This window comes from Pecten maximus, chromosome 1, assembly GCF_902652985.1.
Source record: "Pecten maximus chromosome 1, xPecMax1.1, whole genome shotgun sequence".
Lineage (NCBI taxonomy): Eukaryota > Metazoa > Mollusca > Bivalvia > Pectinida > Pectinidae > Pecten > Pecten maximus.
Genome location: NC_047015.1, coordinates 19,920,030 through 19,939,037, shown reverse-complemented (window position 1 = coordinate 19,939,037; position 19,008 = coordinate 19,920,030). Strand labels below are relative to the sequence as shown.

At 38.1% G+C, this 19,008-nt stretch overlaps 1 protein-coding gene across 1 annotated transcript; it reads right to left on the bottom strand.

Annotated features, from left to right (window-relative positions):
• Window positions 1-1,195: 1,195 nt before the first annotated feature.
• On the bottom strand, window positions 1,196-3,316 carry LOC117327261 (cytochrome P450 2B4-like). The gene has a single exon (XM_033884172.1). It carries the CDS (start codon window positions 3,042-3,044, stop codon window positions 1,566-1,568), a length of 1,479 nt encoding a protein of 492 aa, XP_033740063.1. The 5' UTR covers window positions 3,045-3,316; the 3' UTR covers window positions 1,196-1,565.
• Between the last annotated feature and the right edge of the window lie 15,692 nt (window positions 3,317-19,008).

The window sequence follows — 19,008 nt, the reverse complement described above, 5'->3', positions numbered from 1 at the left end:
TTTAAATCTTTGGACTTTGTGTTAAGTTTATGTTGTGAGTGTTGAAAGGCATAGTAATACATGGTCTTAGGTTCCTTGTGGGGGTTAAACTATCCCTTGTCGTAGTTAAACTGATAAATATTTTTTGGGGGGAAAACACATTTTTTTTTAAATGTTTGTGCAAATGTTGAAAGCTGTTAACACATCACTTTATGATTGTACTAGGGTGCTGATATTTGGTAAAAGAGTCCCTATGGAGTTACACTATCCCTTCTTGGGGGTGAAACTGAAAATAAAACAATGTGAAAATGCTCACAATAGACAATTTATACCCGTCCACATTTTTCAAGGGAGACAACTCTCATTAGGATAATATTTTGTCAAAAAATTGAAGAAATATGTCCAAAAGCAATTACATTTGTATTAAATATATTCATTTAATGTACAACAGCATAGCTTGTCTCCCGAATGTTTGTCAATAAATAATTCATATATATATAAATTGGTATGGTTTTGAACATTGCATGAATTCACAAAACATAATCTGATCAAGTAAACAATATAAATATTATCAATGCAACTTGCGAAACCATTCCCATTAATATATTTTAATTATTTATTGACAAACATTTGCGAGACGAGCTATGCTGTTCTCCAACAGCTCTTGTAAACTGTGTAGGCAGGTGTACCAATATTTCTTTTATATTTTATATTTACATGATATTGTTTCGTTTTATTCCCAGTTTTACTCGCCCTTTTCGGCCCTTATGACCTTTAAAGTGTAGATTGGTCATCAAAGAGTCATTCCTTCGTCTATTGATGGAATCGATGTCCGAACGATGATTATATAAGTGTTTATGCCTACAAGTAACAAAATAAACACCGAAATGTGAAGGGAAAAGGCGTATCGTATACAAATACCGTATGTCGATGCGTAATTAGTGATACTTCGGGTCGGATGGAGAATTTTCAGGACTTAATACTCGAACTTTTGGTTTATCTTGAGAGTAAAACTGCGTATTAATGTAAAGGTGATGATTTTCACTACATGGAAAACATACCTACTTTCCAGTAAATTTAATTTTGACGACCTAGACTGAACTCAAACGAAGGAATGGCCATTAAAGTATGTAATAGCAACACTGTAGTATTATCCTATTGTGAAATAGTTAAGGCGTTAACATGTCGGGGACAATTCACGTCAAATATGGAAAGATTAATAAGACAGGATTCATTTTATTGGTCCGAACATTGTCACACATTGAACATGATCAATCATTAAGATACCGTTATCTAATCATATTTCAAAATGTTACAGATCTAGTGTTCCGATTAAATGTTGACATAATCTATACATGAACATGAAACTGTGAATGACGGAACTGTCCATTTCAAGGAGAATCAACTAGTTTTATCTAATTTTGAATGACAACACATAAATTAAATTACAAACATTAACAAGATGATTAAAAGTCACATCATTCAGGTAGGAATTGGATACCGAAGACCAAACATAACTCAGTCACAGTACGTTATTTCAGTTTCTCAATAGCACCTACAGTGTTTCACCTAGTATCTTTAACACATTACTTCCGGGGAACGAGTTTTAATTCATAAGGCTTTGGTACCCTAGTTAACCCGATTTCTCCTTCGAACGACAGAACATCATCTCCTTCCTTCTTTAAGAAGTTAAACCTCTGAAGTGTATTGCAGAACATCAAAAACATAACTTTCTTAGCGAGGGAATCTCCGGGACAGGCACGTGGGCCCACAGAAAACGGCATGAATCCGTCGTACTTCCTTACCTTGCCGTCCGAATCTAAAAAACGGCCAGGTTTAAATGCAAGGGGATCATCCCAATAACTATAATCTTCGTGTGTAACTTGAAGATGTGCAATAACAATCGCTCCCTTAGGGATACGATAACCTCCGACAAAAGCGTCGCGTGTTGCTGTATGAGGAAGGCTTGCGATGGCCACGTTTGATAAGCGCTGTATTTCTAGTAATGTCGCCTCTACGTATGGCAGCTGGGATTTGTCGGACATTCGTACTTGACGCCCCTGACCAACAACTTCATCAATATCTCGTTGACATCTTTCTTGTACCTCGGGAAAGCTGATCATGTACAAGGCTGACCAGTTCAGAGAAGCGGCTGTTGTATCTGTTCCTGCATTGAACAAATTCAAAATCACTCTGAACAGTTGTCCTGATGTGATGATATCTGTATCCTTTCCATTCTTCTTAGCCTGAAGATAGATGTCGATAAAATCACGAATATTTGCATCATCAAACGATAACTTGTGGTTTTCTACCTGCGCTTCTATATAACTAGATATATTTTGTAGGCACTCCATTCGCGTCACTGAATCGTTCTTCAGGAACAGTTTTAGAAATGGCCAAATAGTTGTTGGAGAAAGACCTCCAAGGGACATATTGAAAAGCAAACTAATGTTGTCGATAACCTCTCGATAAGCTGGATCATCATATTCACATCTTTTCCCAAATATGATGGTGTGTGTGACATTGGCTACAGCATCTCTGTATAGGTTCTTAATACTAAATGGCTTTGATTGTGTTCGTGCCATTTCTCCCAATACAACATTACATTCTTCTAAAATTCTATCTTCCAAACATTGTTTTCCAAGTCCAAAATCACGCAAGGACTGTAGAGTGAATCTTCGGAGTACTTTCCACGTATGTCCATTCGACCAGATCAATCCGTTTTCCGTATCATTCTTGTTTACTGTCATACCGTTTGGACGATCACTGAATGAATCGGCTTGTCTGATGAACGCGTCACTGATAAGTTCTTTACCACAGAGAGTCACGACCAGACGTCGCCCGAAGTACAATCTAAAAATGTTACCGTAAACTTTATGAAGTGTATAGAGAGTGTTACGTTGATGTTTGATAACTATTTGGAAGATATTTCCAACAAATGGTAACGCATACGGACCGGGGATATCAACTCTGTCGCGCAAGCAGTAGTAAATCGCTAAACAGACGACTCCAGTAGCCAAACTTACTGTTAGAACGTCAGACGGTATTCCAGGTAGAAATTCCATAGTCCCCGTTGATCGATGTGGCTCGTATACATGGACGATGTTTCCCTTTCTATACCACACCGGCTTTGCTGATATCGCTCGTCACTGACACAGCGGAAAATATCTGACCTTTCGCCTATTCGATGTCACGCCTCCACTGTTGTACTGATTGCCGGTAATATGGTAGACTCTATATCACAAACGTGTGTAACATATAACTGTGGGAAATACCAACAAAGACACTCGGGAACTGCTGCAATGTATAACACGTTGTTTACAATCTGTTCACTGAACCCGGAAGTATCCGCTTTCTAATTAAAAACAGAAGCTGTGTTGTTTAATCCGGAAATGGTTGCTGAAACAACTGCACTGGTAGTCTGGTACTGATAGGCTAATATAATATGTCTGGATTATAATTATTAGGAACCAAATGTAGGTGGTTCACAGATAAATAACTGGATTATCTAAATATCTACAGTATGTACGTAAGTCTACAGACACGGTGATAATCATACAGCGATACGATCAAATTTAACCCCAGCAGTGGATAAAACCACAATGGTATTAAGTTTCTATGGTGATATTTAAGCTGTATTTGTACAGTTTCCCTGTGACTAACAGGCACGTATTGTATGTATTATAAATGCGTAGGTCAAGAGCAAAAATACTGATGGGAATACATTGTGTTTTAAAATGTTTTATCTAATAATAAATGTATAAAATATAATAGTTTGAAACATTAAATACCGGACATAAATATGGAAATGTGTAATAATGAAAGACACAGTCATTAAAACATACAGAACACGTGATAAAATCACATCTGTTACGAACAACAGGACCAATAAATTATTATATCACCGTTAGTCTGTGAGATAAAGATCATTATCATAATGATGAAAATTTTATTTTCATTGCAGTGGCGAACAGTGAAAACATAAGATTTTGCCGAAACTTTGGTATATATGGCGATATGGTACAATGTATAATACTCCCGACATTTTTTATATGTAAGGGGATATGGTACACTACTCCGACACTATGTTATATGTATGGGGATATGGTATACTACTCCCGAAACTTCGGTATATGTATGGGGATATGGTATACTACTCTCGACACTTCGGTATATGTATGGGGATATGGTATACTACTCCCGACACTTCGGTATATGTATGGGGATATGGTACACTACTCCGACACTATGTTATATGTATTGAGATATGGTATACTACTCCCGACACTCTGTTATATGTATGGGGATATGGTACACTACTCCCGACACTTTGTTATATGTATGGGGATATGGTACACTACTCCCGACACTTTGTTATATGTATGGGGATATGGTATACTACTCCCGACACTTCGTTATATGTATGGGGATATGGTATACTACTCCCGACACTTTGTTATATGTATGGGGATATCGTACACTACTCCCGACACTTTGTTATATGTATGGGGATATGGTATACTACTCCGACACTTTGTTATATGGGAATATGGTACACTACTCCGACACTATGTTATATGTATGGGGATATGGTACACTACTAACGACACTTCGTTATATGTATGGGGATATGGTATACTACTCCGACACTTTGTTATATGGGGATATGGTACACTACTCCGACACTTTGTTATAAGTATGGGGATATGGTATACTACTCCGACACTTTGTTATATGTATGGGATATGGTACACTACTCCCGACACTTTGTTATATGTATGGGGATATGGTATACTACTCCGACACTTTGTTATATGGGGATATGGTACACTACTCCGACACTTTGTTATATGTATGGGGATATGGTATACTACTCCCGACACTTTGTTATATGTATGGGGATATGGTACACTACTCCCGACACTTTGTTATATGTATGGGGATATGGTATACTACTCCCGACACTTTGTTATATGTATGGGGATATGGTATACTACTCCGACACTTTGTTATATGTATGGGGATATGGTATACTACTCCCGACACTTTGTTATATGTATGGGGATATGGTATACTACTCCGACACTTTGTTATATTATGGGGATATGGTATACTACTCCCGACACTTTGTTATATGTATGGGGATATGGTATACTACTCCCGACACTTTGTTATATGTATGGGGATATGGTATACTACTCCCGACACTTTGTTATATGTATGGGGATATGGTATACTACTCCCGACACTTTGTTATATGTATGGGGATATGGTATACTACTCCGACACTTTGTTATATGTATGGGGATATGGTATATTACTCCCGACACTTTGTTATATGTATGGGGATATGGTATACTACTCCCGACACTTTGTTATATGTATGGGGATATGGTATACTACTTCGACACTTTGTTATATGTATGGGGATATGGTACACTACTCCCGACACTTTGTTATATGTATGGGGATATGGTATACTACTCCGACACTTTGTTAGATGGGGATATGGTATATTACTCCGACACTTTGTTATATGTATGGGGATATGCACGTATTGTATGTATTATAAATGCGTAGGTCAAGAGCAAAAATACTGATGGGAATACATTGTGTTTTAAAATGTTTTATCTAATAATAAATGTATATGGTACACTACTCCGACACTATGTTATATGTATTGGGATATGGTATACTACTCCCGACACTCTGTTATATGTATGGGGATATGGTACACTACTCCCGACACTTTGTTATATGTATGGGGATATGGTACACTACTCCCGACACTTTGTTATATGTATGGGGATATGGTATACTACTCCCGACACTTCGTTATATGTATGGGGATATGGTATACTACTCCCGACACTTTGTTATATGTATGGGGATATCGTACACTACTCCCGACACTTTGTTATATGTATGGGGATATGGTATACTACTCCGACACTTTGTTATATGGGAATATGGTACACTACTCCGACACTATGTTATATGTATGGGGATATGGTACACTACTAACGACACTTCGTTATATGTATGGGGATATGGTATACTACTCCGACACTTTGTTATATGGGGATATGGTACACTACTCCGACACTTTGTTATAAGTATGGGGATATGGTATACTACTCCGACACTTTGTTATATGTATGGGGATATGGTACACTACTCCCGACACTTTGTTATATATATGGGGATATGGTATATTACTCCGACACTTTGTTATATGGGGATATGGTACACTACTCCGACTATTTGTTATATGTATGGGGATATGGTATACTACTCCCGACACTTTGTTATATGTATGGGGATATGGTACACTACTCCCGACACTTTGTTATATGTATGGGGATATGGTATACTACTCCCGACACTTTGTTATATGTATCGGGATATGGTATACTACTCCGACACTTTGTTATATGTATGGGGATATGGTACACTACTCCCGACACTTTCTAATAAGTATGTGGATATGGTATACTACTCCGACACTTTGTTATATGTATGGGGATATGGTATACTACTCCCGACACTTTGTTATATGTATGGGGATATGGTATACTACTCCCGACACTTTGTTATATGTATGGGGATATGGTATACTACTCCGACACTTTGTTATATGTATGGGGATATGGTATACTACTCCCGACACTTTGTTATATGTATGGGGATATGGTATACTACTCCGACACTTTGTTATATGTATGGGGATATGGTATATTACTCCCGACACTTTGTTATATGTATGGGGATATGGTATACTACTCCCGACACTTTGTTATATGTATGGGGATATGGTATACTACTCCGACACTTTGTTATATGTATGGGGATAAGGTATATTACTCCCGACACTTTGTTATATGTATGGGGATATGGTATACTACTCCCGACACTTTGTTATATGTATGGGGATATGGTATACTACTTCGACACTTTGTTATATGTATGGGGATATGGTACACTACTCCCGACACTTTGTTATATGTATGGGGATATGGTATACTACTCCGACACTTTGTTAGATGGGGATATGGTATATTACTCCGACACTTTGTTATATGTATGGGGATATGCACGTATTGTATGTATTATAAATGCGTAGGTCAAGAGCAAAAATACTGATGGGAATACATTGTGTTTTAAAATGTTTTATCTAATAATAAATGTATATGGTACACTACTCCGACACTATGTTATATGTATTGGGATATGGTATACTACTCCCGACACTCTGTTATATGTATGGGGATATGGTACACTACTCCCGACACTTTGTTATATGTATGGGCATATGGTACACTACTCCCGACACTTTGTTATATGTATGGGGATATGGTATACTACTCCCGACACTTCGTTATATGTATGGGGATATGGTATACTACTCCCGACACTTTGTTATATGTATGGGGATATCGTACACTACTCCCGACACTTTGTTATATGTATAGGGATATGGTATACTACTCCGACACTTTGTTATATGGGAATATGGTACACTACTCCGACACTATGTTATATGTATGGGGATATGGTACACTACTAACGACACTTCGTTATATGTATGGGGATATGGTATACTACTCCGACACTTTGTTATATGGGGATATGGTACACTACTCCGACACTTTGTTATATGTATGGGGATATGGTATATTACTCCCGACACTTTGTTATATGTATGGGGATATGGTATACTACTCCGACACTTTGTTATATGTATGGGGATATGGTATATTACTCCCGACACTTTGTTATATGTATGGGGATATGGTATACTACTCCCGACACTTTGTTATATGTATGGGGATATGGTATACTACTTCGACACTTTGTTATATGTATGGGGATATGGTACACTACTCCCGACACTTTGTTATATGTATGGGGATATGGTATACTACTCCGACACTTTGTTAGATGGGGATATGGTATATTACTCCGACACTTTGTTATATGTATGGGGATATGCACGTATTGTATGTATTATAAATGCGTAGGTCAAGAGCAAAAATACTGATGGGAATACATTGTGTTTTAAAATGTTTTATCTAATAATAAATGTATATGGTACACTACTCCGACACTATGTTATATGTATTGGGATATGGTATACTACTCCCGACACTCTGTTATATGTATGGGGATATGGTACACTACTCCCGACACTTTGTTATATGTATGGGGATATGGTACACTACTCCCGACACTTTGTTATATGTATGGGGATATGGTATACTACTCCCGACACTTCGTTATATGTATGGGGATATGGTATACTACTCCCGACACTTTGTTATATGTATGGGGATATCGTACACTACTCCCGACACTTTGTTATATGTATGGGGATATGGTATACTACTCCGACACTTTGTTATATGGGAATATGGTACACTACTCCGACACTATGTTATATGTATGGGGATATGGTACACTACTAACGACACTTCGTTATATGTATGGGGATATGGTATACTACTCCGACACTTTGTTATATGGGGATATGGTACACTACTCCGACACTTTGTTATAAGTATGGGGATATGGTATACTACTCCGACACTTTGTTATATGTATGGGGATATGGTACACTACTCCCGACACTTTGTTATATATATGGGGATATGGTATATTACTCCGACACTTTGTTATATGGGGATATGGTACACTACTCCGACTATTTGTTATATGTATGGGGATATGGTATACTACTCCCGACACTTTGTTATATGTATGGGGATATGGTACACTACTCCCGACACTTTGTTATATGTATGGGGATATGGTATACTACTCCCGACACTTTGTTATATGTATCGGGATATGGTATACTACTCCGACACTTTGTTATATGTATGGGGATATGGTACACTACTCCCGACACTTTCTTATAAGTATGTGGATATGGTATACTACTCCGACACTTTGTTATATGTATGGGGATATGGTATACTACTCCCGACACTTTGTTATATGTATGGGGATATGGTATACTACTCCCGACACTTTGTTATATGTATGGGGATATGGTATACTACTCCGACACTTTGTTATATGTATGGGGATATGGTATACTACTCCCGACACTTTGTTATATGTATGGGGATATGGTATACTACTCCCGACACTTTGTTATATGTATGGGGATATGGTATACTACTTCGACACTTTGTTATATGTATGGGGATATGGTACACTACTCCCGACACTTTGTTATATGTAGTGGGACATGGTATACTACTCCGACACTTTGTTAGATGGGGATATGGTATATTACTCCGATACTTTGTTATATGTATGGGGATATGGTATACTACTCCGACACTTTGTTATATGTATGGGGATATGGTACACTACTCCGACTATTTGTTATATGTATGGGGATATGGTATACTACTCCCGACACTTTGTTATATGTATGGGGATATGGTATATTACTCCCGACACTTTGTTATATGTATGGGGATATGGTATACTACTCCCGACACTCTGTTATATGTATGGGGATATGGTATACTACTCCCGACACTTTGTTATATGTATGGGGATATGGTATACTACTCCCGACACTTTGTTATATGGGGATATGGTATACTACCCGGACACTTTGTTATATGTGTGGAGATATGGTATACTACTCCGACACTTTGTTATATGTATGTATATATGGTATACTACTCCCGACACTTTGTTATATGTATGGAGATATGGTATACTACTCCGACACTTTGTTATATGTATGGGGATATGGTATACTACTCCGACTATTTGTTATATGTATGGGGATATGGTACACTACTCGCGACACTTTGTTATATGTATGGGGATATGGTATACTACTCCGACACTTTGTTATATGTATGGGGATATGGTATACTACTCCGACACTTTGTTATATGTATGGGGATATGGTATACTACTCCGACACTTTGTTATATGTATGGGGATGTGGTATGCTACTCCCGACACTTTGTTATATGTATGGGGATATGGTATACTACTCCCGACACCCTGTAATATGTATGGGGATATGGTACACTACTCCCGACATTTTGTTATATGTATGGGGATATGGTATACTACTCCCGACACTTTGTTATATGTATGGGGATATGGTATACTACTCCCGACACTTTGTTATATGTATGGGGATATGGTACACTACTCCCGACACTTTGTTATATGTATGGGGATATGGTATACTACTCCCGACACTATGTTATATGTATGGGGATATGGTATACTACTCCCGACACTTTGTTATATGTATGGGGATATGGTATATTACTCCCGACACTTTGTTATATGTATGGGGATATGGTATACTACTCCCGACACTTTGTTATATGTATGGGGATATGGTATACTACTTCGACACTTTGTTATATGTATGGGGATATGGTACACTACTCCCGACACTTTGTTATATGTATGGGGATATGGTATACTACTCCGACACTTTGTTAGATGGGGATATGGTATATTACTCCGACACTTTGTTATATGTATGGGGATATGGTATACTACTCCGACACTTTGTTATATGTATGGGGATATGGTACACTACTCCGACTATTTGTTATATGTATGGGGATATGGTATACTACTCCCGACACTTTGTTATATGTATGGGGATATGGTATATTACTCCCGACACTTTGTTATATGTATGGGGATATGGTATACTACTCCCGACACTCTGTTATATGTATGGGGATATGGTATACTACTCCCGACACTTTGTTATATGTATGGGGATATGGTATACTACTCCCGACACTTTGTTTTATATATGGGGATATGGTATACTACTCCCGACACTTTGTTATATGGGGATATGGTATACTACTCCGGACACTTTGTTATATGTGTGGAGATATGGTATACTACTCCGACACTTTGTTATATGTATGTATATATGCTATACTACTCCCGACACTTTGTTATATGTATGGAGATATGGTATACTACTCCGACACTTTGTTATATGTATGGGGATATGGTATACTACTCCGACTATTTGTTATATGTATGGGGATATGGTACACTACTCCCGACACTTTGTTATATGTATGGGGATATGGTATACTACTCCGACACTTTGTTATATGTATGGGGATATGGTATACTACTCCGACACTTTGTTATATCTATGGGGATATGGTATACTACTCCGACACTTTGTTATATGTATGGGGATATGGTATACTACTCCGACACTTTGTTATATGTATGGGGATGTGGTATGCTACTCCCGACACTTTGTTATATGTATGGGGATATGGTATACTACTCCCGACACCCTGTAATATGTATGGGGATATGGTACACTACTCCCGACATTTTGTTATATGTATGGGGATATGGTATACTACTCCCGACACTTTGTTATATGTATGGGGATATGGTATACTACTCCCGACACTTTGTTATATGTATGGGGATATGGTACACTACTCCCGACACTTTGTTATATGTATGGGGATATGGTATACTACTCCCGACACTATGTTATATGTATGGGGATATGGTATACTACTCCCGACACTTTGTTATATGTATGGGGATATGGTATATTACTCCCGACACTTTGTTATATGTATGGGGATATGGTATACTACTCCCGACACTTTGTTATATGTATGGGGATATGGTATACTACTTCGACACTTTGTTATATGTATGGGGATATGGTACACTACTCCCGACACTTTGTTATATGTATGGGGATATGGTATACTACTCCGACACTTTGTTAGATGGGGATATGGTATATTACTCCGACACTTTGTTATATGTATGGGGATATGGTATACTACTCCGACACTTTGTTATATGTATGGGGATATGGTACACTACTCCGACTATTTGTTATATGTATGGGGATATGGTATACTACTCCCGACACTTTGTTATATGTATGGGGATATGGTATATTACTCCCGACACTTTGTTATATGTATGGGGATATGGTATACTACTCCCGACACTCTGTTATATGTATGGGGATATGGTATACTACTCCCGACACTTTGTTATATGTATGGGGATATGGTATACTACTCCCGACACTTTGTTTTATATATGGGGATATGGTATACTACTCCCGACACTTTGTTATATGGGGATATGGTATACTACTCCGGACACTTTGTTATATGTGTGGAGATATGGTATACTACTCCGACACTTTGTTATATGTATGTATATATGGTATACTACTCCCGACACTTTGTTACATGTATGGAGATATGGTATACTACTCCGACACTTTGTTATATGTATGGGGATATGGTATACTACTCCGACTATTTGTTATATGTATGGGGATATGGTACACTACTCCCGACACTTTGTTATATGTATGGGGATATGGTATACTACTCCGACACTTTGTTATATGTATGGGGATATGGTATACTACTCCGACACTTTGTTATATCTATGGGGATATGGTATACTACTCCGACACTTTGTTATATGTATGGGGATATGGTATACTACTCCGACACTTTGTTATATGTATGGGGATGTGGTATGCTACTCCCGACACTTTGTTATATGTATGGGGATATGGTATACTACTCCCGACACCCTGTAATATGTATGGGGATATGGTACACTACTCCCGACATTTTGTTATATGTATGGGGATATGGTATACTACTCCCGACACTTTGTTATATGTATGGGGATATGGTATACTACTCCCGACACTTTGTTATATGTATGGGGATATGGTACACTACTCCCGACACTTTGTTATATGTATGGGGATATGGTATACTACTCCCGACATTTTGTTATATGTACGGGGATATGGTATACTACTCCCGACACTTTGTTATATGTATGGGGATATGGTATACTACTCCGACACTTTGTTATATGTATGGGGATATGGTATACTACTCCCGACACTTTGTTATATGTATGTGGATATGGTATACTACTCCCGACACTTTGTTTATGTATGGGGATAAGGTATACTACTCCCGACACTTTGTTATATGTATGTAGATATGGTATATTACTCCGACACTATGTTATATGTATAGGGATATAGTATACTACTCCCGACATTTTGTTATATGTACGGGGATATGGTATACTACTCCCGACACTTTGTTATATGGGGATATGGTACACTACTCCGACACTATGTTATATGTATGGGGATATGGTACACTACTCCGACACTTTGTTATATGTATGGGGATTTGGTATACTACTCCCGACACTTTGTTATATATATGGGGATATGGTATACTACTCCGACACTATGTTATATGCATGGGGATATGGTACACTACTCCCGACACTTTGTTATAAGTATGGGGATATGGTACACTACTCCCGACACTTTGTTATATGTATGGGGATATGGTATACTACTCCGACACTTTGTTTATGTATGGGGATATGGTACACTACTCCGACACTATGTTATATGGGGATATGGTATACTACTCCCGACACTTCGTTATATGTATGGGGATATGGTATACTACTCCCGACATTTTGTTATATGTATGGGGATATGGTATACTACTCCCGACATTTTGTTATATGTATGGGGATATGGTACACTACTCCGACACTTTGTTATATGTATGGGGATATGGTATACTACTCCCGACATTTTGTTATATGTATGAGGATATGGTACACTACTCCGACATTTTGTTATATGTATGGGGATATGGTACACTACTCCGACACTTTGTTATATGTATGGGGATATGGTATACTACTCCCGACATGTTGTTATATGTATGGGGATATGGTACACTACTCCGACATTTTGTTATATGTATGGGGATATGGTATACTACCGACATTTTGTTATATGTATGGGGATATGGTACACTACTCCGACACTTTGTTATATGTATGGGGATATGGTATACTACTCCCGACACTTTGTTATATGTATGGGGATATGGTACACTACTCCCGACACTTTGTTATATGTATGGGGATATGGTATACTACTCCCGACATTTTGTTATATGTATTGGGATATGGTATACTACTCCCGACACTAGGTTTATGTATGGGGATATGGTACACTACTCCCGACACTTCGTTATATGTATGGGGATATTGTATACTACTCCCGACATTTTGTTATATGTATGGGGATATGGTACACTACTCCGACACTTTGTTATATGTATGGGGATATGGTATACTACTCCCGACATTTTGTTATATGTATGGGGATATGGTATACTACTCCCGAAACTAGGTTTATGTATGGGGATATGGTACACTACTCCCGACACTTCGTTATATGTATGGGGATATGGTATACTACTCCCGACATTTTGTTATATGTATGGGGATATGGTATACTACTCCCGACACTTTGTTATATGGGGATATTGTACACTACTCCGACACTATGTTATATGTATGGGGATATGGTACACTACTCCCGACACTTTGTTATAAGTATGGGGATATGGTACACTACTCCCGACACTTTGTTATATGTATGGGGATATGGTATACTACTCCGACACTTTGTTTATGTACGGGGATATGGTACACTACTCCGACACTATGTTATATGGGGATATGGTATACTACTCCCGACACTTCGTTATATGTATGGGGATATGGTATACTACTCCGACACTTTGTTATATTTGGATATGGTATACTACTCCCGACACTTCGTTATATGTATGGGGATATGGTATACTACTCCCGACATTTTGTTATATGTATGGGGATATGGTATACTACTCCCGACATTTTGTTATATGTATGGGGATATGGTACACTACTCCGACACTTTGTTATATGTATGGGGATATGGTATACTACTCCCGACATTTTGTTATATGTATGGGGATATGGTACACTACTCCGACATTTTGTTATATGTATGGGGATATGGTACACTACTCCGACACTTTGTTATATGTATGGGGATATGGTATACTACTCCCGACATTTTGTTATATGTATGGGAATATGGTACACTACTCCGACATTTTGTTATATGTATGGGGATATGGTATACTACCGACATTTTGTTATATGTATGGGGATATGGTACACTACTCCGACACTTTGTTATATGTATGGGGATATGGTATATTACTCCCGACACTTTGTTATATGTATGGGGATATGGTATACTACTCCCGACATTTTGTTATATGTATGGGGATATGGTATACTACTCCCGACACTAGGTTTATGTATGGGGATATGGTACACTACTCCCGACACTTCGTTATATGTATGGGGATATTGTATACTACTCCCGACACTAGGTTTATGTATGGGGATATGGTACACTACTCCCGACACTTCGTTATATGTATGGGGATATTGTATACTACTCCCGACATTTTGTTATATGTATGGGGATATGGTACACTACTCCGACACTTTGTTATATGTATGGGGATATGGTACACTACTCCGACATTTTGTTATATGTATGGGGATATGGTATACTACCGACATTTTGTTATATGTATGGGGATATGGTACACTACTCCGACACTTTGTTATATGTATGGGGATATGGTATACTACTCCCGACATTTTGTTATATGTATGGGGATATGGTATACTACTCCCGACACTTTGTTATATGTATGGGGATATGGTACACTACTCCCGACACTTTGTTATATGTATGGGGATATGGTATACTACTCCGACACTTTGTTATATGTATGGGGATATGGTATACTACTCCCGACACTTTGTTATATGTATGTGGATATGGTATACTACTCCCGACACTTTGTTGATGTATGGGGATAAGGTATACTACTCCCGACACTTTGTTATATGTATGTAGATATGGTATATTACTCCGACACTATGTTATATGTATAGGGATATAGTATACTACTCCCAACATTTTGTTATATGTACGGGGATATGGTATACTACTCCCGACACTTTGTTATATGGGGATATGGTACACTACTCCGACACTATGTTATATGTATGGGGATATGGTACACTACTCCGACACTTTGTTATATGTATGGGGATTTGGTATACTACTCCCGACACTTTGTTATATGTATGGGGATATGGTATACTACTCCGACACTTTGTTATATGTATGGGGATATGGTATACTACTCCCGACACTTTGTTATATGTATGTGGATATGGTATACTACTCCCGACACTTTGTTTATGTATGGGGATAAGGTATACTACTCCCGACACTTTGTTATATGTATGTAGATATGGTATATTACTCCGACACTATGTTATATGTATAGGGATATAGTATACTACTCCCGACATTTTGTTATATGTACGGGGATATGGTATACTACTCCCGACACTTTGCTATATGGGGATATGGTACACTACTCCGACACTATGTTATATGTATGGGGATATGGTACACTACTCCGACACTTTGTTATATGTATGGGGATTTGGTATACTACTCCCGACACTTTGTTATATGTATGGGGATATGGTATACTACTCCGACACTATGTTATATGCATGGGGATATGGTACACTACTACGGACATTTTGTTATATGTATGGGGATATGGTACACTACTCCCGACACTTCGTTATATGTATGGGGATATTGTATACTACTCCCGACATTTTGTTATATGTATGGGGATATGGTACACTACTCCGACACTTTGTTATATGTATGGGGATATGGTACACTACTCCGACATTTTGTTATATGTATGGGGATATGGTATACTACCGACATTTTGTTATATGTATGGGGATATGGTACACTACTCCGACACTTTGTTATATGTATGGGGATATGGTATACTACTCCCGACATTTTGTTATATGTATGGGGATATGGTATACTACTCCCGACACTTTGTTATATGTATGGGGATATGGTACACTACTCCCGACACTTTGTTATATGTATGGGGATATGGTATACTACTCCGACACTTTGTTATATGTATGGGGATATGGTATACTACTCCCGACACTTTGTTATATGTATGTGGATATGGTATACTACTCCCGACACTTTGTTTATGTATGGGGATAAGGTATACTACTCCCGACACTTTGTTATATGTATGTAGATATGGTATATTACTCCGACACTATGTTATATGTATAGGGATATAGTATACTACTCCCGACATTTTGTTATATGTACGGGGATATGGTATACTACTCCCGACACTTTGTTATATGGGGATATGGTACACTACTCCGACACTATGTTATATGTATGGGGATATGGTACACTACTCCGACACTTTGTTATATGTATGGGGATTTGGTATACTACTCCCGACACTTTATTATATGTATGGGGATATGGTATACTACTCCGACACTTTGTTATATGTATGGGGATATGGTATACTACTCCCGACACTTTGTTATATGTATGTGGATATGGTATACTACTCCCGACACTTTGTTTATGTATGGGGATAAGGTATACTACTCCCGACACTTTGTTATATGTATGTAGATATGGTATATTACTCCGACACTATGTTATATGTATAGGGATATAGTATACTACTCCCGACATTTTGTTATATGTACGGGGATATGGTATACTACTCCCGACACTTTGCTATATGGGGATATGGTACACTACTCCGACACTATGTTATATGTATGGGGATATGGTACACTACTCCGACACTTTGTTATATGTATGGGGATTTGGTATACTACTCCCGACACTTTGTTATATGTATGGGGATATGGTATACTACTCCGACACTATGTTATATGCATGGGGATATGGTACACTACTCCCGACACTTTGTTATAAGTATGGGGATATGGTACACTACTCCCGACACTTTGTTATATGTATGGGGATATGGTATACTACTCCGACACTTTGTTTATGTATGGGGATATGGTACACTACTCCGACACTATGTTATATGGGGATATGGTATACTACTCCCGACACTTCGTTATATGTATGGGGATATGGTATACTACTCCGACACTTTGTTATATTTGGATATGGTATACTACTCCCGACACTTCGTTATATGTATGGGGATATGGTATACTACTCCCGACATTTTGTTATATGTATGGGGATATGGTATACTACTCCCGACATTTTGTTATATGTATGGGGATATGGTACACTACTCCGACACTTTGTTATATGTATGGGGATATGGTATACTACTCCCGACATTTTGTTATATGTATGGGGATATGGTACACTACTCCGACATTTTGTTATATGTATGGGGATATGGTACACTACTCCGACACTTTGTTATATGTATGGGGATATGGTATACTACTCCCGACATTTTGTTATATGTATGGGGATATGGTACACTACTCCGACATTTTGTTATATGTATGGGGATATGGTATACTACCGACATTTTGTTATATGTATGGGGATATGGTACACTACTCCGACACTTTGTTATATGTATGGGGATATGGTATACTACTCCCGACACTTTGTTATATGTATGGGGATATGGTACACTACTCCCGACACTTTGTTATATGTATGGGGATATGGTATACTACTCCCGACATTTTGTTATATGTATGGGGATATGGTATACTACTCCCGACACTAGGTTTATGTATGGGGATATGGTACACTACTCCCCGACACTTCGTTATATGTATGGGGATATTGTATACTACTCCCGACATTTTGTTATATGTATGGGGATATGGTACACTACTCCGACACTTTGTTATATGTATGGGGATATGGTATACTACTCCCGACATTTTGTTATATGTATGGGGATATGGTATACTACTCCCGAAACTAGGTTTATGTATGGGGATATGGTACACTACTCCCGACACTTCGTTATATGTATGGGGATATGGTATACTACTCCCGACATTTTGTTATATGTATGGGGATATGGTATACTACTCCCGACACTTTGTTATATGGGGATATGGTACACTACTCCGACACTATGTTATATGTATGGGGATATGGTACACTACTCCCGACACTTTGTTATAAGTATGGGGATATGG

Bases quoted from the DNA above. Each gene is read 5' to 3' on its own strand.
- LOC117327261 (XM_033884172.1), bottom strand. From the start codon at position 3,044: ATGGAATTTCTACCTGGAATACCGTCTGACGTTCTAACAGTAAGTTTG.